The 23,983-nt window shown below is 40.1% G+C and overlaps 1 protein-coding gene across 1 annotated transcript; it reads left to right on the forward strand.

Moving 5' to 3' along the window:
• Positions 1–382: 382 nt before the first annotated feature.
• znfx1 (zinc finger, NFX1-type containing 1) lies at positions 383–22,690 on the forward strand. Its single transcript, XM_084737785.1, has 18 exons — positions 383–501; positions 1,765–2,696; positions 3,883–4,099; positions 4,281–4,630; positions 4,743–4,922; positions 5,101–5,207; positions 6,631–6,869; positions 7,000–7,131; positions 7,423–7,571; positions 9,200–9,343; positions 9,449–9,566; positions 12,859–13,091; positions 15,525–15,664; positions 16,177–16,309; positions 16,987–17,154; positions 19,059–19,169; positions 19,330–19,425; positions 19,627–22,690. Exons 1-18 carry the CDS (start codon positions 456–458, stop codon positions 22,078–22,080), a joined length of 5,949 nt encoding a protein of 1,982 aa, XP_084593911.1. The 5' UTR covers positions 383–455; the 3' UTR covers positions 22,081–22,690.
• The last annotated feature ends 1,293 nt before the right edge of the window (positions 22,691–23,983 follow it).

Below are 23,983 nucleotides of genomic sequence, written 5' to 3' on the forward strand. Positions count from 1 at the left end.
GGAATTAAACATGCATTTGAATGAAAAATGTCACATATTACAGTTAAAAGAATGAGTGAATAGTTAGCGTGCACCTACTGCTATGGTCAGTCAAATACATTTTACACAGAGCACTTGTTCAACAGACAGGGAGGGAAATAGCTCCCATTTTCTCAGAAGCAATAAACAATGAGATCACCCCCTTCTTATCTGACTTCTGCAGTCTCTGACCTTGCAAAACACATTGATAAAGATGAAACATGAATAGAACACAGTGAAGGTCTAACCACTTTTCAGCAGTGAAACTTCTATTTTCTATGCTGTTTTTACGGGTGTATTCATTAATTATGTGTCCTTCAATTTCTTGTGTGATCATGCTCACGTGTGTTGTTTTTTTCACTTTAACTCTCTAATTTCTCTCCTCTCAGAAATCAAAAAAAGGCAAGTCAGAAATCAAAACTACCACATGCAAGACCATGGAAAGACTGACTTTAATAACAGGGAGAAGAGGACAGAATAATGGTAATTATACAGTAACGAGGTGTTAATTTTCAAGGTATCGGTATACATTAAAAAACATACAAGAATTCAGTGGAATCAACTAATTATTTTTTCATTAACATAAATATGTTGTATTTATTCAAGTTAAAATGTACTTTTAGTATTTATTTGCAGAGCACTTCAGAACATATAAATGTGTTCTTGTGAGTGTTTTGACTTGAAATGATGAGTTGAACAAATTTACTACACAGATTCAACTCACTGGATCACGTTTGCAAAGAAACATGCTGCTGAGACCCTCTTTTTTAATAGTTTGAAAACTTATGTGTCTCTCATACACTTAAAGATAAGTCATAGTTGGTTGTTTTCACAATAATGGAAGCATTGCAAAAGTGAAGGTTAATACTGAATTCTTAAAATTTAATGAACTCACTTGCAGCTTCACATACTGTCTTTGTGCCAATGCTGGAACAGAGAAGACCCAACACACTATAAAAACAAAGAGAGACGTTTTTGAGAAAACTCAAAAGTTTCAAGGCAACTTACTTCAGTGTTGAGTTTTGAGCCCAACTCTTGTGTTTTGAAAAGGTTTAACCAACAAATAATGTTTTGTGTGGATAATGTTTTTTAAAGACAAAGGTGAATCTTGGGATTTCAGAAAAACATGTATTTCAAAAACTGAGTAAACTCATTGACGCAAAAGTGAATAATGGTTCATTTCATATTTTCAGTCGAAACCATTTAATTTTCAAACGCCCAAATAATGACAATGATGACAAATACAAAGATTCAAGTTTATCTAAAGAAGGAAAGTGAATGATCTCAACAAAAGAGTAGAGGTTGGAAACACTTTTAGTTTATTTCAAAACTAAATGATTTGAGTTTGATTCAACAATCTAGTGAAGGCAGTTGCCTTGAAATTTGGAATTTAATCAGCTTTTTATACAGTGCAGGAGCAGCTGCAGCTTGAAGTTCTTTGTGTGAAATGAAGAACTAATTCTTCAAACTGAGAAAATGTAAAGGGAAACACATTTGTTTGTGATGTTCATGTGACTGAAGAGTTTTTGCCTCAACTTAATATCTTATTTAACATTTTTTCAAGAACAACTGAATTAATGCAAAGTTTATTTGACTAAAAACATTCCTTTGTTTTTAATCATTGCAAAATTTCTTCAGTCTTTTCGAATTGAGTGCATTTAATATTAAAGCAGCCCAGACACAAACTTTATTTTATGTTAAAATAAATAGTTTATTTTACAGTGTATGAATATTATTTCCCCCCAGGTATTGATACTGGACAAAATGAAAATGCTGGTCGAGGCAGGAGAACACGGAGAAGAACAGGGAGCAGAACAAGAGCCCAAAGTCTTGGTGAGAGGGAGGAGACAAATGGAAGAGGAGGAGGAGGTGGTGAAGGGATGCGTGGGAGAGGAAGAGGAGGAGGAGTCCTAGGAAGAGGGGGTGAAAGAGGTGCAGGGAGACAGGGCAGAGATGGAGCAAGGGGCGAGGGGCAAGGAGGAGGAGGAAGAGGAAGAGGAGTAGGAGCAGGAGCAGCAGCAGATGCAGGGAATGGGGGCGAAAGAGATGCTGGAAGACAAGGAGGAGGAGACAGACAGCGAGGAGGAGGGAGGGGAGGAGGAGGAGGAGGGAGGGGTGGAGGAGGAGGAGGGAGGGGGAGAGCAGGAAACAGAGGAGGAGAAGGGGCAGAGCGAGAGAGAGGTGGGGTAAGAAGAAATGGAGGTGCAGCTGACAGAGAAGTAGGGAGAGGAGGACACAGTGTGGATAGAAGAGGAGTTAGAGGGGGTGAGAGACGAGATGGTTTGGGAGACAGACAAGAGAGGAATGGAGGGAGATCTAATTCAGTCGGAGCGCCACCGGGCCATGGGCTGGGCTATAAAACACTGGAAGAACTCTCTGGAAAAGAGCCGTCTGTAGTGGCCATCACCCTGTCCTCTAAACCTGGCCTACACCATGTCCTGAGTGAGACAAAAATGAGGAAGGACCTTATCGAACTCCTCTGCCGTGTGCTGAGTAAAGCCTTCAAATCACACACAGACAGAGGCACCCGGCAGCACCTGGCTGGCATCATAAAAGATTCAGGGTTCTTCCGCGCTGTCCTGCCCTTGTATCTGGCTGGGATGGTGTCAGAGTTCGACCACGTCCGCAGGGCCCAGTTCCCACAACACCTAGGAAACATCCTGGCTATTCTTTCAGAGGTAAAAAAAAGAGGAAGGAATTAAACAAAAAAAGTCTCAGCTGAAGGATAAATGAAGGAATACTCACAGAGTGTGAGTTTGCCCTGAAGTAATTCAGTAGACCCAGAAGAGTTGTCTTTGGGCAGAAACAGAAGTCCTTGTCAGAGTCATCAAATATTCATGACGCTAAATGACCAACAATCATAACAGGGAAAATGTTGTTGTGGTTTGATCAGAATTTAAATATGTAATATTATTATGTTTTTCTAGCCAAGTCCTTCCCACTTCAAACCAGTAAGAAAATGGAGACATAGAGAAAAATGTTGTGCTCCATAACCTCTTAAAGCTAGTAGGTAGTTGAGACAATAGGTTTTCAGGGCCTTTAACAAACCTTGTTTGCATGTGCCTTCAGTTAACAATCGAATAGTTTAATATGTACTGAATTTTTAATGGTGGGTGTGTGAGGTACTTGTATGTTATATGAGGTATCCATAGTCAGTCTATCGCCTACAGTAGATGGGAGTCACGGCAGGAGTACCAACGTAGGAAGTGCTATGAACATGATTAACAGCAAAATATATTTTATCTAAACATCTAAACAGTTTGAGTGCATGCTATATCTAGAATATTTTAGCTACTTTACCTTGCTGTTAGGCAGTCTTTTCAGATGGGATACTATTATTGCCAGTGGAGTAGGGTTGGTTGGAAAGATCAATGTTTGGCTCATGAAGGTGGTTTCCCATTGGGAAAAAAGCTGTATAATGGCGAGGTAAAGCAGTGAAACTATTCTAATTACAGCACACACTTGAACTGTAATTGTTTTTAGGTGGCTTAAATACATTTTGTTGCTGACCCCGTCTGTAGCAGTAAAGTACATTCAGAGCTGATGCAAGCTTTGATGGGGCCTTATGCCGAATGTGTGATTATCACTGACAATATATATCACAAAAAAACATTTCAAGCTTTCTTGGAGGCCCACTGGGGGTCACAGGGGCCCTAGGCAGGCACTTAGTTTGCTTATGCCTCCGCCTGGCTCTGTTGTCTACCTTCCTACATCGGTACTCCTGTTGTTTCCCCAAGCTGGCGGTGTGCCGACCACCATCTATCGTAGGTAATACACTGACTGTGGATAAGTACCTCACACAACCCCACTTCAAATAATCTAAACTCTCTTTGTAACTAATTATCTTCAAAATATTCTCATCAGGTCCTCGCCACATTCCCTGCTAGCTCGTTCCTGGCAGGGAATTTGCTACTGACGCAGCTCCAAGCCTCTGTCAACAGCCTGAAAACATCAGGAGTGGAAATTCAGCCTCAAATGGAGGAGAGCATGGAGGGTCTTCAGGGCCTGATCAGGCACCTCCAGGAGAAGTCCAGGGAGGGTACCCTGCGCTCAGACAAAGACAATTACACCCTCCTATCAGGTAATATCCTCTTTATTTCAGACATTTTTATTAAAATGCTGTTTTTAAAACCATTTTCATACCCTGCCCCTCAAGCCAATACTGCAAAATTAATCCGAAAATATTTCTGGTTGTTTTGAAAACTTGCCACACAGTTTTATAGAAGTGTGAATAACTGAACCTCCCAATATGTCTAACCCAGGTGAAGACCAGCAGGATTTTAGGACCATGCCCATCTACCCAACTCCTGAGGAGTTCCATCAGGACCATAGGCCCGTCCTTAGACCCAACCTTACCTCTCAACGCTACGAAAGCACAGCCAGCTACCTTGACACACACTTTAGGCTGCTGAGAGAGGATTTCGTACGACCGCTCCGTGAGGGGATCCAACAGCTGCTTCGAAACAAAGTGGACATGGAAAGGGGTGACACTCCACTGAAGATGAAGCGCTTTGATGATATCAGAGTATATTTTGACACAAAACTGGTGGTGCCCAAATGCACGCACACTGGCCTTGCCTACGTAGTGCAGTTTGACATTCAGCCACTTAAGGTTAGCCTCTGGATGGATTACAATCAAGCCCATCCTTTAAGCACAAATACACTGATACATTTTTCAAACATTAACATTTATATTAATAATGTTTTCTCCATCTTTTGTACAGTTTGTGCGCTGGGAGAACTCCAAGAGGCTGATCTACGGTTCTCTGGTCTGCCTGTCATGTGATAATTTTGACAACTACTTGTTTGCCACAGTGTCAGATCGGAACCCCAAAGACCTGCAGCACGGACTGGTCCAGATTACCTTTACTGAAGACAGCCGATTCAAGTTGGCCAGAATCGAGGTAGGGCAGTAAATTACGTGCAACAGTTGTTGACACGGGCAGAGTGCAAGGAGTTGCTGATATGTGATGCTTGATCAGTTTCAACCTCTTAATCTACAAAAGCTGTAACTGAAATGTACACAGAGCACCCAGTTTATTACAGATATACAAAAAGTATATCTCTTTGTTTATCTCACAGAAAGATCAATCATTCCTGATGGTTGAGACCACCGCCTACTTTGAGGCCTATCGATATGTTCTAGAGGGCCTGCAGGAGCAGGAGGAGGACAGCCTGCCTTTTCAGAGGTGGGAGTCTGTGTGTTTACGTCTTCTTCAGGAGTTTCAACTTTTATAGTCAAGGTCATGGTTTTTAGACAATCCCACAGCACTTTGAAAAACATGTAGATTTTTCAAAGGGCAATGGGGGAGAAATGGTACAAAGGAAGTTCAGCAATCTCATTTTTAATTGGCAAGAGTTAATTATATCACCATGGTATTCCCAATAAGGTATCACGCATGGATGAATTCAAGAGTTCACTTATTGTCTGCACTCCCAGTGACCTTCATAGATAACACAAACTCTGAGACACTTTGTTGGCCATCTGTCTCCCAGACCATTCTCTTGTGACTACCTGAAACAACTTTTAACTGTTTTTCCTTCAGAAGTGCACCATGGGAGTTATCAGTCACAGAATGTTTTTCTAAAAAACAGCTCTCCTTTCCATCTATTATTTTTCTTGATGTTTTTCACGGTGTCAGTGGCTAAATTTGGGCGAGTTTTGTGGTGCAAATAGTGAGTCTTGTGGGTTTTTTTCTCAGTAAGTCCTCAAACAACCCCTACTTCAGCTGGGGGCATTTGGAGATCAATTCGCCAACTCTCCCATTGTTTTGCTTCATTTATCATAACTAAATTCATGCTGTGCTTGAGCTTGCGTATGTAAAATCACAGAGTCTTCTTCTTTGAGGTGAAAAGTTGAATTCCTAGGCAACAAAATACACCTTTGTTCAGTTCACTACTCTCAGGGGTTTTGCAGCTAAAACCGTACTTGTTCTGGCATGACCTGTAGTTTATGAAGGCCAATGTTAGCTTAGATTAGTTTTAGATGTATATTGCTGTGTAATTGTCATTATTGCGTTACATGTCCATGTGTTACACTATGGGCCCTATCTTACACCTAGCACACAGCGTAGTGCAACTATCAGTGTGTTTCTACCTGATGCAATCATTTTAATTCCCAGTGTTCATGTATAAGTAGCATGGGTGTGTTGGTCTTAAGATGAGGTGTGGTCAGGTGTATTGCTGGTGCTTTGCTATCTTGACGCAGCAGAAAGCACCATGGACCAACAAAAACCTGTTCTAAAGTCAACGGTGCAGTATTTTCCTACCATTTAATAGATGAATTATTCAAATAGTAAGATGTGCCTACACTGGCGGGTTCACAGTGTGCTTACACTCTGTGTGTCACACACACAGAGGCACTGGGTGTAACATTGGGCTTAAGGCCATGAGCTATAAATCATCTAAATAAGGCCATATGTTTATAACATTTATTAGCAAAAGTTGAATTAGCTCACTTCAATGATAAAAACTAATTTACGTATTTATTACAGTTGATTTTACTGTAAGTTTTTAAGGGAGAAAGAAATTCTGTCACGAGAAGTCTCTACGCCCTCCTTTTACACATATAGTAGATTCTAAAAGATGTAATCCTGTCCATAATTCTTCCAGGTACATCGTGGAGTGCAGCACAGATGTGCTCCCCCCAGCTTATCTGGAAAGAAGAGATACATATGACCTGTCCTCCATCGCTGACCCTGACTATAAGGTTGGTTTGCGGACCTTTCACAGCCTGGATGAAGACGCCTGGCCGAGGATGGAGGAGTTGGGGCTGGATGAGTCTCAGATGAAAGCCTTTCAATTGGCCCTCACAAAGGAGTTGGCCATCATACAGGGACCTCCTGGCACTGGTGAGACATCGAAAAGCCATTGTTGGGAGGATGACTTCATTCATTTGTCAGTGAGAAGTGTAAAACTCATTAAACATACAGCATACATTAAAATCAAACTGTCTGCTTCTTTCATCCATCCATCTTACAGGAAAAACCTACGTTGGCCTGAAGATTGCTCAGGCTCTGCTGACCAATCAGGAACTTTGGAGACAGAGATTTGAAACAGCTCCCATGTTGGTCGTGTGCTACACTAACCACGCCCTGGATCAGTTCCTCGAGGGTAAACAGTGATGCCAGTTCATTGTAGCATCACATCTATCTTATATGTTGTTTGAGTAGTTTTGGATTTAAAAACACAACCTGCAGTCAACAAAAGTGGACATCAATTTCTAACTTAAACAACAATTCTTTGGATGTGTACTTGTTTATACGCTGAAAATCTATTTCAAGTTTTATTTGATTATTTGTCTTCGCAAACTCCTGCTCTTTGACCTTGAACGTTCAATGTGAGACAAATAAGCTCCCTGCTTTGGTGGATGTAATGTGCATTTGGTTTGCTTCTCCATCTAAGGTATTCACAAATTTCTGCAAGAGGGCATTGTGAGAGTAGGAGGCCGTAGCAACAGTGAGACCCTGAAGCGTTTCAATCTAAAGGAGCTGACCCACTCACCTAACTTCAGACGTTCGCTGCCATCTCACCTGCGTTCTGCATATAATGAGGTAAGCTCATGCTGCCTGACCTATAGAGTGACTCTTATAACTTCACTTGATGTTTCAAGTTGCTTTATTTCTCTCACACACAGCAAAGTGTATATCAAATATCAAAAGATTTTACAGGTTTAGTGTCTAAGATGTAGCAGGTAGCAGGGATTTATTGGCAGAAAATGGCAGAAATAAAATATAATAATCAGCATGTTTTCATTTGTGTATAATCACCTGAAAATAAAAATCTGTGTTTTTTCCTTACCTTAAGAATTAGATGTTTATATCTACAGAGGTTGCATGGCTTCTTGTTTTGCAGCCAGCATAGGTTTTCCTACACAGTTGCAAGGGGAGGGAGAGGCTTAGAGTTTGCAATCTGCAAGCTCACCACTGGACAACCCTAAGGCCAGACCAGTACTGGATTTTAGGAGCAGATACAATATTCTTCACACAGACTATAATATACAGAATATAGCATATATAAATAAACATACTATTTGCAATTTTGTTTCTTATAAAAGACAGGATATTTTACAGTTTAACAATAAACTTTATTGTCCAAAATGACATCAGGGCAATGAAGAAGTAAACTTGGCATTTTTAATAATCAAAAATAAAAACAGAAATAGAACTAATATATGTATATTAGAGCTGCAATAATTAAATGATTATTCAATTAATTGCCAAATATTTTGAGAATCACTTGGTTTGAATAAATCTTTCAAAAGGTTAAAATTCTGTCAGCTTCTTAAATGTGAATATTTTGTAATTTCTTAACTTCTTTATGACAGTAAATTGAAAATCTTTGAGATTCCGACTTGTGTGATCCAAATATTTCCAACAACTCCAGAGCGCTTTAAAGTTAACATTTAATTAAAACAACAATAGATGTAATCATTTCCAAAATTCACATGTTTTGATCCAATAAAGTATTCTGCTTCTGCAGTCCATATTTGTTGCCGTTTAGGCTTTCACATTTTCATTGTTGTCAAAAACTCTTTGCTTGCTCACTCACCACACACAAAGGGAGACATATATTCACAAAACTGAGTTATATTCCTTAAAGAAGGTTGAAAGTTAAAAAAAACAGAGGGTATGTCCACACCAAGTACTATAACTATAAAAATATTATTTAAAAAAATCATCATAAAAAATCATTGTCTCCATCACCCACTTGACTTAGAACAATCTTTTTAGAACAGTGTTTTTGTAGTTATAGCTCTTGGTGTTGACGCCCCTTAATTAATTTAATCCAATGAATTGCTTTATTCAAATTGAGAATTTAGTTTAACATGACATGACATCAGAAAATGCACATGAAGATTTATTCATAAACCTCAATAGAAGCTTCAAATGTTAAAAGAAGACATTCAATAAAGATCATATCCAACAGTTTCCTAAAAAACAATTTATAGACTCATATGAACAGTTATGTCAGTCAGCCAGTAGAAGTGTGTGGTGCTGATGGTTGTATTTGTGAAGACCCTGTTTTCTGCCTGTATTTCCTTATTTTTCCTCATTGTTTTGCTGTGCTCAGGACGTTTACCAACCTAGAGCGCTGGTGCGTTTACAAACAGCTCGGACAGATTCTACTGATTCTAACTTTAAAGTATCACTAATCACTGCATTCATAACCTGTTCAACAGATTTACAAGCAGCTACGTTACGAGGAGGAGAGGATTCAGGCACACAGCAGGCAGCTGCAGTGTTTTCTGAAAGGCGTCCTGCGTGAAGCCTTCCTACATAGGTTCATTTCAGACAGACACTGGGACAGTCTGCACCAGCCACCTGTGAGTCATAAACAAACAAACATTTCGTGTATTAATGTGAACTGAGCTAGACGGAGCAGAGGACGGTGAAAACTCACCGGTTTGTGTTTCTGAAATGATTTACAGATGGAGGATGATTTTGAGATTCAGGGTGAGAAGAAGACCAGTCTGATAATGGAGTGGTTGGGTTTGGGTACCACCACGTTCCTGCAGAGGGAGACAGAGAATGCAAATGGAAATGAAGGTAAGGCTTTCACTCTAAGTGGAGATCTGACATCTGGCTTCTTTTCACTGCTAGTATGTAAACAGCACCCCGACATTATAACTGTAGCAGCAGTTTTAACATCACAAGATTTCCTCCACAGGGGCCTTTACATTTTCTAAACAAGTGTAAACTTTATTAGCACTAATTCTCATTTGTCTTAGTTTTTTTTTTTCTTACAATAGCTAACATCCTTTAGTCCAATCTGGAGTCACATTTTCTAAACTCTAAATACAACAAGCACAACATCTGCTTGTTGTGGACCATAGCATTAATGTTGTTTTCACAGAAAATGCAGTCAATTAACACATTTCTAAGATGCATAAAATTTCTTTGCACACAAGCCTTGCCAGTAACAAAGTTTAGGATATTTCTTGTCTTATTTACATGCTTGCACACAGCATGTGAGAAATGAATCCCCAGTGTCCAAAACCTTATATATTGTATAAAGCATCTACGTTTGCAACAATAGCTGATTTACTGCTAGTTGTGTAAAACAGACCCACTGAAGATGATTCCAGTCTCAGAGACATGGCCGGGTGTTGAGGTTATTTCATTTACATGATTTTGCTCGATGTGGATACAAAACAACGTAAAGGTTTGTATATTTTACAGTATTTTTACACATTTGGAGACAAAGGCCATGCATGTTGGGTTTTTTTGTTATCACTGGCAGCAATTTCATGGTGCCAGGGAAGCTTTTACTATACTTTCTATAAATCATGTCTTTCGAGAATAAAGTTAAAATTGCCTCCCTTCTGAGAACAAAACCAAAATGGTATTTCAACTTTATTCTCGTCATTTTACCTTTCAACTCAATTTTTAAAATGCAAAATCAAAAAAAAAAAATCTTCAATTTCCCACCTATGTCTGGTCCTAATAGTCTTCTGTAATGCTGTAAAGGTAACACATTTGACACTCGACCAAAACAATGTAGAGAGATTTACAGTAAAAACAAGCTGAATTCTTAAAAAAATGTCCTACTGTCCATTGTATGAAGGTAGAACTGAAACATGATAGATGAAGTATTTTTCGTAATGCCATCAGCTGTTAGTATTCTGAAAGTTGTTGTGCATCGATTGACTTTATGTTCCTCTTGGATTGAAAACGTGTGCTAGTGTTTTGAAAGAATGATTTAATATTGAGTCATGCCAGCTGTGTTTTGATAGAGATAGTGCAGGTAGAGAGTTTTTTTCCTTGCATTGCATCCAGAGTTGAGTTAACTGGCTACTTGTGTGATGTAAGTGTGTCACTGTGTTAAGATACTTTTTAGGGGTAAACAAAACTGTAATTGATTAAGCGAACCACACACACACAGATAAACTGGCATCATAACATTATTCATACTAGCACACTGATAACACAACATGTTGTTGTTTCTTCTTGCTCTTGTTGGGATGCAGTGAAAATGTTACTGACTGCAGACACATACGACCTGTTCTGTCTTTAATTGCACTCCAACATTATAGATTATAGACACAAATGGCTGAGAAAGCATTGCAAATGAATTTCATTTCTAATAATTCAACTAAAATGTTTATTTGACATAATCCCAATTAACAAAATGGATTTGTGATAAAATATGTGCCGAAATGGAAAATATAACCTTAGTGAAGTAGCAGCTCTCTCTCTAATTGTCCACCTTTTTCATAGTAAATTGATGTGATCTTTGATTGACACCTCGCCTCTGTGTTTATGGTAGCTGAGGTTAGCCTTTTTGCAGCGAGTCCTGCTTTTTTTTTTTTTTTTAGCCCGTTTTCTGGAATACACCCATAATTTCTTTGCATTAGTTGTGATTGTGGTGTAAATCCATAAAGCACGACTTGTTCTGCTGACAAATAACAGTTTAAAATTGATAGTTACTGTGAAAATGAAACTGAACTGTCATTATACTGTATTTTCACTCAGTCCACAGTGGTTTGTGTGAACACCAGCCAGGTAGTCCTTGCAGCGCTGCTGTATTAGGCTCCAAATCAGCTGAAATGAACATTTAAGAGCTGCAAAAATGGCACACTTTAAACACCTCTAGCAGGATTTTGTAGCTAAACATAATAAATAACCCAGCAACTAGTTCCATTTCAGTAAGTGAAGATTATGTTTTATATTATTATTATTATTATTAAATAACCATGAACCTGACTGACATGATCTGTCCCCGTACTCACATACTATGATTTCTGTCTTAGTACATTATACAACACGACCCCACACAAAATGCATCAGAAACTCCAGATATGTTATACACAACATATTTATGAGACTAGAAGAGTTACAAAAGTCTTATTAAAAAAAAAAAAAAATACTGAAGTTTTACCCAAAAGCTAACATGCTTACAAGTCCAGTGTGTAAGATTTACAAAAATTCATTGGCAGAAAATGGCAGAACTAGAATTTAATCCTCTGTATATCTATGGCTCTTCGTCCCGCCTGATGCTTTTGAAAGAGGAGAGTCAAATGAGGTGGTTGCAATCTGCAAACTCACCGCTAGATATCACTCAATCATTAAATCACTGCTACACACTGGTCCTTTAAAATTATGTCCATCATTAATGCCAACATTTATGTTGATTAGTGCATTTTAGAGGTCATAAATATTTGAAAAGTGATATAAAAGTGCTCATAAAAGTGCTATCCTAAGTGATATTTAAAGCTATTACAAGGACGTTTCGTATTGTGTTGATTTTGGAAGCCTTTTGTAAAGAAAAGCAGTAGTGTTTCCTCCATAATAAACAGAAAATTTAAAAAAATTTATTTAATGCCAACATTGCTTTATGTTCAAGGATACTTACATAGGGATATTGATTTAAATTATTATTTTAGGAACCAAAAAAGTGGTACCTGCATATGATTTACCACCATAAACCACCACTTCGACATCTTATATATGACACATATATGATAGACATTTGTCAGATTTTTTCTCACACTTTATGTGAGATTCACTCCTTTTTTCTAACAAAGCCTGGACTAAAAAATGTGTTTTTGTTAGGATTATGTTTAGGTGAATTTCAAAAACTTTCCCTTCATAAATTTCCTTAAGACTTTTTTCCTCTCATTCAGAACAAACTGAAAAAAACAAACAAAACAAAATCTGTTGAGTTTGTTTATATTGCAGTTTGTGTGAGGTTGACCCACACTTTTGGGTAAAACCTTTTCTTATATGTTATTATCCACCATGCAACTTTCTAAGTTGTCAACCAAAACTAAAATTCAGTATCTTTATTGTACTGGTGAATGAAATCATTCTCATGCTGATTTTTACTGGAATGTGTTAGATGCAGCGGAAGCGATGGAGTTAGAAGAAGAGGACCTCATTGAAATCGCAGAGGAAGCGGATCTGATCCAGGCAGAGCGGATCATTGAAGACAACATCGGTCCCATAGGTGGCAGAAATGGCAGAAAGAAGGACGACAAGGAGGAAAACGTCAGAGAGTTAGAAGAACTGATGCTGGCTCTGAACCTGGATAAAGCTGAAATACAGGCTGAGCAGAGCGAGGAAGAATTTCAGGTGATTTTTCATGCGGAGATTGTAATGAGTTTAACATTTCACGAGTTTAACATTTTTTCAATCCCTAATTAATCAGAAAAAACTGATTGAGAATACTATTATTAAGAGCAATAGTAGATTGGTATGAAAGGAGCAGATATATACACATGCTTACAGAAAATCTAAAAGCTCTCCAATAGGCCATATGTTTACAGATACTGCACTTTACTTAAGAGTACCCTATGGAGTTTAAGTAGAGATGTCTGCTTTCTTTCAAATATGATGGAACTAGATGGTACTCGACTTGTGGTGCTCAGGATAATCCACAGACCTTGTTGTGAGCAGTTTCATGTAAGAACTACATTCTTCCGAACTACCCACCAGCACTTTTCACCGTTTTAGCCAGCTCAGTAGTGCTAACATTGCAGCTCCACGGAGGAGGATGCCATTGATGTTTTCATCTGGTGCCGTCACGAGGACAAGCCTGTTGTCCATTAGTCGATGCACACTGCCTTCTGTGCAGTGATGCAGTTAGTGGTAGGGCCCAAAAGTGGCACCAGCCACTAACCAAATGCTGGAAAAATATGCAAGTGGCTAGTAGATTTGCTTCACTCACCAGGTGAAAAAACGATGGTAATCTATTGAATGGTTGGTAAAATTTGACCAGTCATTTGCCATATGGTTGAAATACAAAAAAACATGTTATTAACCACCCAACCAAATTTGACAGATTAAAAAAAAAACGCTAGTATTGTAAAATTAGGTCTCGAAATCACAATAAAAGCATTTTTCTCTGCTCTGAATCACTGGGGACGTGTTCGCTCTTCTGTCTCAGTGTCCAACACCACTGTGACCTGAAACCTGGACGCTGCGTCTAGCAGCTTTATTGGACATGTCAGACATGTTAAAGCCACCGGACCCAGGGGACGGTGACAGGATGTAATTTTTATATTTTATTTTTTCTTGTGTGTCGGGTTGTTCATCAAGCGAGCTGAAGGAAACTGCTTGGCTGATTTAGACTGAAAGAATTGCTGAGGTATGTTTGTAGCTGACTGTTGGGGAAGGTGAGGGGAGGGGGAGGTGGTGCTGTTCGTGTGTTGGTTCTTGGTGCTTATATAGTGCTGGTGGGACCATATCTCCACCGTGTTTCAGGTCTGCCCAAAAAATCCTGAACACGGAGAACATGAGCTACAGTTTAATGTTCAAACTCCACAATTCAGTTCTACATAGAACATGAAAAAACATGAGAAGACTGAGAACTAACATGGATAATGTGTGTAGAAGAAAAACTCCCTTTTTCCTTTACAAGGACTTTGACTTAGTGGGTGGGTGTAGTTTGGTAGACAGAAAATAGTTCCTACATGAAACTGCTCACAAAAGGATCTGTGGATTATCTTGAGTAACAAGCTGAGTGAGAGAAGGCAGATGTCTCTACGGCTGATATCTCCAACACTCTGCAAATCACACCAAAACAGTCTAGATGGATAACTAGGACTATCCCAGAGGAAAAACACTCTATGTATTTTTGATTTTTGGGGTGAGCTACATTCAATACAGCTCATCTATTAATGTAAGATTAGATATTATGGTTGTAGAAACTCTTGTCTGACTGAAATTCTTCTTTCTCTTCAACCAATTGATTTGTTGATTGAGGAAAAAAAAATCTGCATATTATCTTTAGATTAACTGAATCAGCCACAACGCACTGGGTGCACATGTACCTGTTAGCTTAAATGCATGCTAATCAGAGTGACACAGAGTTGACAAGCAAGTCAATTCCTGCAGTTTGACCATTTCTGTTTCACACTTTGCTATATTGTTACCTTCACGGCATGTCAATCAAATAAATTTGCACACAGTAGTGACACAAGCGCAGACACTGGCGACAAACATCACAGAGCAAAAACAGCTTTTGTATGACAATGCCGCAAACGCCAAATGAGCGAACGTAGTGTTGCAGTATAAACTTGCTGCCCTGGCACATACACCAAAACAGTTTTCTATCTTCTGGGTTTACTTTCCGGATGTACAGCCCACTGCCCATTCCTGGGCTGAGTTCCCGCTTAGTTCAGGGAGGATTTTTGGGCCGCAGGGGAATTTTTTGCTGCTATACCATGAGTGACCACAGGGAAAAATTGGAGGCAAGGCTGTCCAGCAATGCCCTACCTGGGTTCATATATTTTACATCTATGTGCATGTCCCTTCTTCCCAAAAAATAATTTACTTTTTTCCCTCATGAAAATACCAGCGATTGTCCAACCAGTAAGGATTCGGTCGGACAAGAGCATATCGAGCGACCAACCAGAAGGTGTCAGCCCTATTGGATATAAAAAAGACAAAGAGACTGCACCCTCTACTTCAGTTAAAGAGAAACAGATTAGGTAGAATTTAAAGAAGTCAATGAACTGGTGTAGGGTCTATAGTCCAAAGTTGACCCTGTTCTGATCTGTACAGTTCCAACGGAACCAGAAGAAGAAGATGAAGAAACAAATCAGGAGAGAGCTGGCGAAGAGCTCAGCTATGACTGAAATCGAGGAAGATGCTGTCTTCGATATTTGGGAACTTAGACTGCCAGACAGATGGAGACTCTATCGGTAAGTCTTCATCTGTGTTTCACTTTTCTTCCCTTCATTCACTGTGTCTCTTATCTAATTCTTACTTTCCATCACCTCTCTGAGAAGCTTTCTTACATTTCTGTTCCTCTTCCCTCCTTCATTTTTCCTGCATCTTCTCCTGCTGCCTCTCATCCCCCAAGCAACCTCAGTCTGGTAGAAGTACTGTATTCCCAGTGTGTATAATTAACTCAACTAATCACCAGGAAAATGTATCCCAGAGGATCTTCTCACCTCACAGAGCCAAGATGTAACTTGTGTTACTGTGAAAACGGGATTGTGAGGACTTATGTTTACATAGTCTTAATTATCATTTAAACTAACAAATAGGACCATTTCCTTCTGGACAGATATAATACTGTATGTCTTACTGTAATACGAAGTACCACAGCATCAGTTTCCAAGTGTACCTCTCGATTCAGAGCAAATAATGAGTCTTCCGTATATTTGAGTCAGTTGCCACAGTGTTTTATTAATTAACTTTGTGTCTTCAGGTTGTGGGTGGCACGCTACAGGGAACAACTCTGCACCAAAGTCCTTGAGTCTGAGCAGGCCTATCAGAACACAGCGGACAGACTGGCTGATGTGAAACGTCATGAGAACCTTTGTCTCCTCAAAGATGCCACGGTACAGTATAATTGTCATAATGAATAGTATTTTTTTGTTATAGTAGATCCTTGTTTAGTCACATCTTCAATACAGTCATCACAACTATCATAGTAAGAGAATTCAAACACTTTTTGACATTATTAGCTTCATTTATCCTGCAGCTTAATGTTTGTGGAGATGGTATTGAAGCATATTTGCTTTACTTCTCCTCAATACACGTATATCATAATAGTGTGCCCTGCACTCTTTAGGTCTGAAAGGTATGCAACACTAAATACTTGAATACTCAAAACACTTGATATTTGACATGACATACTCAAACTTCCCTGCCCTAGTAAAGAAGAAATAACTTTTCACAACAGCATCTGTAGATTGCGATTGTTGATAAGGGTAAGGACCCTCTTACACTGGAGAAAAACTCTACTAACACCCACTAACATCTGGCACTTGTCTTTAATGGAAAAGGGCACAATTGCCATTCAGTCCCACATCAAAGGACTCTGCAGTCGTCACAGTTAGTTTGTGTATTGGTCAACTGGCACAGCTGTAAGAGGTTCATAAAACCCCCAAACGTCATAACAAATTAGCTGGTTTTAAAATGACTAATACTACAGTATACCTGTAAGTGCAAGCAGCAATACAATTGCTAAACTGTTAAAAATTAATAGAAGGCAAACATGTATGCTGTCCATCAGGTTATTGGCATGACAACAACAGGGGCGGCCAAGTTCCGTAAGCTTCTGCAGGAAGTGCGTCCTCGTCTGGTGATTGTAGAGGAGGCCGCTGAGGTTCTCGAGGCCCACACAATCACTACGCTGAGCGAAGCATGCCAACACCTCATCCTCATCGGAGACCACCAGCAGGTAAGAAACCACGCAGAAAAACATGGCAATGCTTCCTAAAAAACATCCTGGCAGCATCTCATTAAATACTGCGTGACAATTTGTGCACCGGTGTATTTTAATAAGCCATCATAGTCTGACTGAAATTACCCCATTTACATGCACAGGTGAAAATTTAAAGGACAACCTGTCATGAAGAATTTTGTGTATTTGTGTGGTTGTCAGTATGTTTGTCTGTGTTGCCTTGAGGAAAATGGCAAAAAAACATCCTGTGCCAGCCATTAGAGGAGACAGAGAAGAGTGAGGAGTGATATGCTGGACATCAGTAGACTATTACAACAACTTGTCAGGGCCTGCCAAGGACATATGGCCAGGCAGCCTGTCTAGCAATCTGCAGAACGCGATCACAACTACACACAGTTCTATCACACATCTCAATATTCTGTTGTGGTCTCTTTTCGCTGTGTAACTTCTGTCTGCTCCTTTCCTAATATTTGCTCGCTGTACTGTGTTTATGTATGAATTTATGCATGCATTTGGCTATTCAAACAAACCTGACTGCCTTACAGTTGCACTGAAAGTTTAGCAAGTATAAGAACAGAATTTAAAATAGAGTTGGACTTGAAAATTACTTTTCATTGTAACCTGCACTTGGAAATCAATGATCATTTTTATACATCAGTTACATCAGATTAATATAAAAGTAATTTACTACTGAGGCTGAAGCTCTCAAATACAAGTGGGTGCAATGTTCTAGACATATGTTGACTACAAGTGCAAAACAAATAAATCAGTATTAAAGTATCACTGATTTCTGCTACTGACAATTAAATTAGTGTGAAAGCAAACAAGATGAGGTATTATATGAGGTACGCGTGCGGGTTAATCAGTCTATTTCATGGGTTTAAAGGCATTTAATAGTATTTATTTTGACTGTATGAACAGGTGGACGGAGCTTTTGTTTTGGTGGAACCCAAACTAGAATCTGTGCATGTAATGGAGGTGGATGGATCACACTTTCTGAGTAAAATAAGCTTTGGCATTGTTGTGCTGTTCATTAATCACAGGTTTGGTGTTGAATCGAGCAGAACACAATGCTTCACATTTATACTAGAATTTGTCTTGCCTCCCCCACACCCCTCCCACATACATGCACAATCACACTCTGTCCTCTAGCTAAAGTAGGTTTGCACATACACACACGCACACACACACAGACAGACATTTACACACACATACAGACAAAACATCGGAAAACTCAACAGGACAGCAAAAGAAAGTTAGAGTGCATTTGCATATATTCTATATTCCCATCCAGTCACCCTAAAACAGAAACCCATAGCAGAATATTGTTTATCCCTTCTAGGCTTGATCCTGTATAGAAGGTTGCTTCTACCTGTGTCTAAAAACTGTGTAATAAGTGTTCACTAGCATTTACATAACAGCAAAATGCCTTGTCACCATAAACATGTGACCATGCAATTCATCCCTCTTTTCTTCACTTACATGGTGATGATCTTGGAGCCCTTTAAAACACTCAAATATGCTAATCTAAGATAATGCCAAATTAAAGTTAGATAAATAAGTTGTGCAGGAACACATGCATATCATATGTTCTCATATTAAAACAGTTTAGAAATATGTCAAAACGTCCTTTAAAATACTATATCTATCATAAAAGCATATTGGTAGCCTCTCAATTTTTCTCATTGTCAATTTCCCCGGTGTGGGATCAATAAAGTCTTATCTTATCTTATCTTATCTTATCAATCAGGCCTCAAGAAGACCACAAGTTCTCGATCTGTACGAAGAATAAAATCTGTCATTTCATGTCATTTTCATGTCAAGTTTTACTGTGCCTTAACAGTAATTAATGAAAACTGACATGTTTAGAGCTTATGATGAACATGTAATTTGTCCTTTAGCTGCGTCCCAGTGCCACAGTGTACGACCTCGCTAAGAACTTCCACCTGGAGATGTCCATGTTTGAGAGGCTGGTGAAGATGGGACTTCCTTTTGTCAGACTCAACTACCAGGTTTGTGTTTCTCGATCTATTTATTGTTTAATAAAATGCAGTTTACGACAAATTGTTTAGGACAACATTGTATATTAATGAGTAAGCTTGTTGGTGCATGTATGCCACATGTTTCTACATGTGATGGTTATGTGTGTTTATGTTTTGGTTTGTCCTTCAGCATCGTATGAGGCCAGACATTGCCCGTCTCCTGACCCCACACATCTACTCAGAGCTGGAAAACCATCCCTCTGTGTTCGACTACGACAACGTCAAGGTGTGTGTTGTATTTGCTCCCCTGCTGCGTCTCCATTCTGCTTGTTTTTCTTGGCAGTGAATATCTGTTTACTTCATGGATAAAAATTATCTATAATCTGACTTAAATATATTTCGAGACAGTCAGCCAATGTATTCAAGATTAAGAATACAAAATTCAAAAGAATATGATACATATCAAACAATAAAATCTGTCTTGCAGGGCCTTAATACCAATTTGTTCTTTGTGGAGCACAACCATCCAGAGGAAGAGATCAAAGATGGAAGAAGCCATCAGAACAAACATGAGGCAATGTTTGTTGTTGCTCTTTGCCGCTATCTTATCCTTCAGGACTACAAGCCAGAGCAAATTACCATCCTCACAACCTATACAGGCCAGCTCCACTGTCTGCGCAAACTTATGCCTGCCAGCCAGTTTTCGGGCGTCAGAGTGCATGTAGTGGACAAGTACCAGGGAGAAGAGAATGACATAGTCTTGCTGTCTCTGGTCCGCAGCAATCAGCAGGGTAGAGTTGGCTTTTTGAACATTCCCAACCGCGTCTGTGTAGCCTTGTCTCGTGCCAAGAAAGGCCTTTACTGTATTGGCAACAGTACAATGCTGGGACAAGTCAAACTGTGGAGCAACATCTTCTACACTTTGAGGGAGAGAGGCCAGGCTGGGAAAGCTCTCACCCTGTGCTGTCAGAATCATCCAGATCGACAGGTAGAGGCTTCTTTTGCTGAAGATTTTAAACAAGCTCCTGAGGGGGGCTGCACCCTGCCTTGTGACTTCCGTTTGGATTGTGGCCACGTATGCGCAAGAGTCTGCCACCCCTACGACCCTGAGCACAAGAAGTACAAGTGTGTCAAGAAGTGCGAGAAGATTTTATGTGATCTTAAACACAGGTGCACACTTTTGTGCTACAAAGCATGCCCAAAAGAATGTCTCGTCAAGGTTGAGAAGGTCATACCTCGGTGTCAACACACGCAGATGGTTCCTTGCCACCAGGACCCGAAGACATTTACATGCCGGGAGCCTTGCCAGAAACTGCTCCACTGTGGGCATCCATGTGATTCACTGTGTGGGGAACCATGCACCACCAAGTGCAAGGCGAAGGTCACCTTAAAACTAAAGTGCGGCCACAGCCAGCAAGATGCTTGCTTTTACGAAACAGAGATAGAGGGGCCTGAGTGTAAGACCCATTGTGTTGAGCAGCTGAAATGTGGCCATGCATGTCATGGTACCTGTGGCAAGTGTTATCAGGGACGGTTCCATTCCCCATGTTTTCACCGGTGTGAGCGTCTTCTGATTTGCTCTCACACGTGCAAGGAGCCTTGCACTCGTGATTGTCCCCCCTGTCAAAGAACATGTGAGAATTTCTGCATCCACAGCAAGTGCAAGAAGCCATGTGGACAGCCTTGTGCTCCGTGCAATGAGCCCTGCGCTTGGCAGTGCCCTCACCAAAGCTGTAGTAAGCTTTGCCATGAGCCATGCGATCGTCCCCCATGCACTGAGCCCTGTGCCAAGACCTTGCCTTGCGGCCACCCGTGCATAGGTCTGTGTGGAGACAAATGTCCAAACAAATGTCGCATTTGTAATCATGATGAGGTCACAGAGATTTTCTTCGGCACTGAGGATGACCCTGAATCTCACTTCATTCAGCTAGAGGACTGTGGACACATCATTGAACACACAGCCATGGACACATACATGGAGATGGATGACAACCAGCAGGCAAACGAAGGAGAGCAAGTGGCCATAAAACTGAAGGAATGTCCGAAGTGTCGCACTCCAATCCGCAAAAATCTGCGCTATGGGTCTTACATCAACAGCAAGCTGGCTGAGATAGAGATGGTAAAGGCAAAGATAAATGGAAATCAGCGAGATATTGAAGAGCAGAGGAAGACCCTTCAAAAACAATGGAAGGACAACTGTGTGTCCCATGAAATGGATCAGCAAAAGGAATTTATGCATTGCAGTGTCCGGCTGGAAAAAACGTATCTCACAGCAAATGATCTGTGGGTTGTGGAAAACAAGATGGATTTCCTAGTGAGAGTTGCAAAGCTAAGGAAGATCCAGAAGGAAAATATGCTACTCAGGCAGAGCTTCACATTAGAAAAGTATGTTGAGCAGTTTGTGCGCTGGGTTGACAGCTGGCAAAATAAATTCACAGAACAGCAGGTCTCTGATTTGCAGAGAGAGCTACAGAGAATCACCCTCCTGACCGAGCTCAATGTCCGTTGTGATACGGCAGAAAAGAGGGGACAAAGTGCCAAAATTCGGTCCGAGGTTCAAACAATGAGAAGAGTTTTGGAGAAGTCTGGCCAATTCACTGAGCAAGATCAGGAGAGGGTGAAAGAAGCCATGAAGGAGCTAGACAACAAACTTCCACTCAAAGGCTTGGGGATCACTGACGACGAGAGAAAGATGATTGTCTCTGCTTTGAAAATGCCGCCTGGACACTGGTACAAATGTCCTAATGGCCATGTCTATCTTATAACAGAGTGTGGAGGGGCTAATCAAAGTCGTAAATGCCCTGATTGTGATGCTGTTATTGGTGGGGCCAATCACGCTTTGGCAAGTGGCAACCAAGTCGCCTCTGAGATGGATGGGGCACGGCACGCTGCTTGGTCTGAAGCCAACAACCTTGCTAACTTTGGCCAAATTAACTTCTGAAAACGATCTGAGAGAAGTCTGTCGTTGCCTTGTCAGTCTGAACTGAGCGGCAAGAGAATATTGTTTTACTGTAGTGACCACTTTGATTCACACTGGACGAGGATGCGCTGGACAGAAACAAAAGTTACTGCATTCAGTACTCAACTGTCTGTTTGACTTTCTGGTCATCAATTCATTTGAGAGATGGATGGAGCAGAGCACTCTGCTTGTGACCATAATCCTCTTGCATGAAAATACTGTATTGAAAATACACTTTAATTTGTAACACTTATATCAACAGCTATCCACTTTGCATTTCATTTGTATATGACATTTATGTTACTCTGTTTTGACTTGAAGCTCATGGACTTTTTAGCATTTGCTGCTTTAGACATAGTGGGTAGTTTTTTGTGTAGATATTATGTTTGAAACATTTCTAACAAGTCAAAATGTAATGAATGATGATATACATTCAAATAATGTGTTCAGGTCTTTTATGTTCAACAGTTGTCATTTGTAACAGTTGTCCTGCACTTTAACAATAGGTGGCAGTAAAACACTGTATAAGAAATAACTTCATAGGCATAATGCTTGCAGCTTCTTCAAATGGAATAAAACACATTTGAATCTATGAGCACATTCTTGTCTTAATTTTACACACATACACACACCCCATAATATAAGAAATGTAATCAGGGAGAGCAGTGCTTTCTGTATGTTGCTGTTTTATATGGGCCTTCATTAGTCTGAGAGCATTAAGCTTAGCAAAAATGATTAGCATGTAAACTACAAGCCACCCATATGTAGGAAAGCTAATGTAGACACGTGCACATAAATACAGTACAAGGGAATAATCAATATTTATAAATCACTTTTAGAGCTGCTGTTCTGTAGAAATATTAACCACGTAATGCATAAAAAAAAGCCTCTCTCCGACCCTTTCGCTCTCTCTCTCTCTATCTCACACACACTGAACTGGTACTAGCGAGAGTTAATCATCTGTGTCTCTAACAGGACATCATTGGCAGTGAAACCAAAGAAACAACCCTGAAATAGCTACAATTCCTCTTCACTACTGTACAGGACTCACAGTCGCTGAGTTTCATTTCGGCGTTTTGTAACAGCTTGCATCACTTTATTACATGATGAATGTGTCCCTGTCACAAAACCAGTTCCAATGCAAACTGTGCTGTCTGCGAAAGGGGGGAGGGGGGGACAACAAAAATGCGCTGTCAAGACAAGTGTTAAAATTGAGCAAACTTTAAAAGGGTGCCACTCTTTCAGTATTTATAGGATTCAAACACACCAGGCTGAGAGAGAGCGGGACGAAAGGAGGCACTGCAGAAAAATGGTAATATCCTACAGGGTGGACCCTCTCATCTATCATGTCAGGTGGCCTTAAAATATGTTATTGTCAGAGTTTCAGCTAGTCTGGCCCTGCAATAAAAACTACCACATTGCCCCCCCCCCACCACCACCACCACCACACACACACACACACACACACACACACACACACAGTGTACAATATATGGTTTGATTACTGTCTCTTGCAGAACTGATAAGACTGTGTGGGTGGAAAAAGCATCGTTGAAACAAGGAGGAGCTGACACACCAAGCAGTGATCTGTGAAGAGAAATAACTGCAGGGAATATAAAAGGTAAAACATCTTACGAGGAGAATTCACTTTAAAGGAGCCATCTGCAAGTTTTCCTCATGTTAGAGCTGCAGCAACGATGCTACAGCTACTTTTGGGTTTGTGAAGCTGTTACACCTTGTTCAAGGCGGTATGCAGTAAAAATGTTGGTAACTAACAAAGTACAGTAACATGAAAACACAAATATGACTCGAGCAACAAAGTTTGATGACAGGTACAGAAGACTAACCCAATCAATCAACACTTGCTAAAAGGATAGTTAGGATT

The sequence above is a fragment of the Lutjanus erythropterus genome, chromosome 2, assembly GCF_056507025.1.
Source record: "Lutjanus erythropterus isolate fLutEry1 chromosome 2, fLutEry1.hap2, whole genome shotgun sequence".
In the NCBI taxonomy this organism is placed as follows: Eukaryota; Metazoa; Chordata; class Actinopteri; order Lutjaniformes; family Lutjanidae; genus Lutjanus; species Lutjanus erythropterus.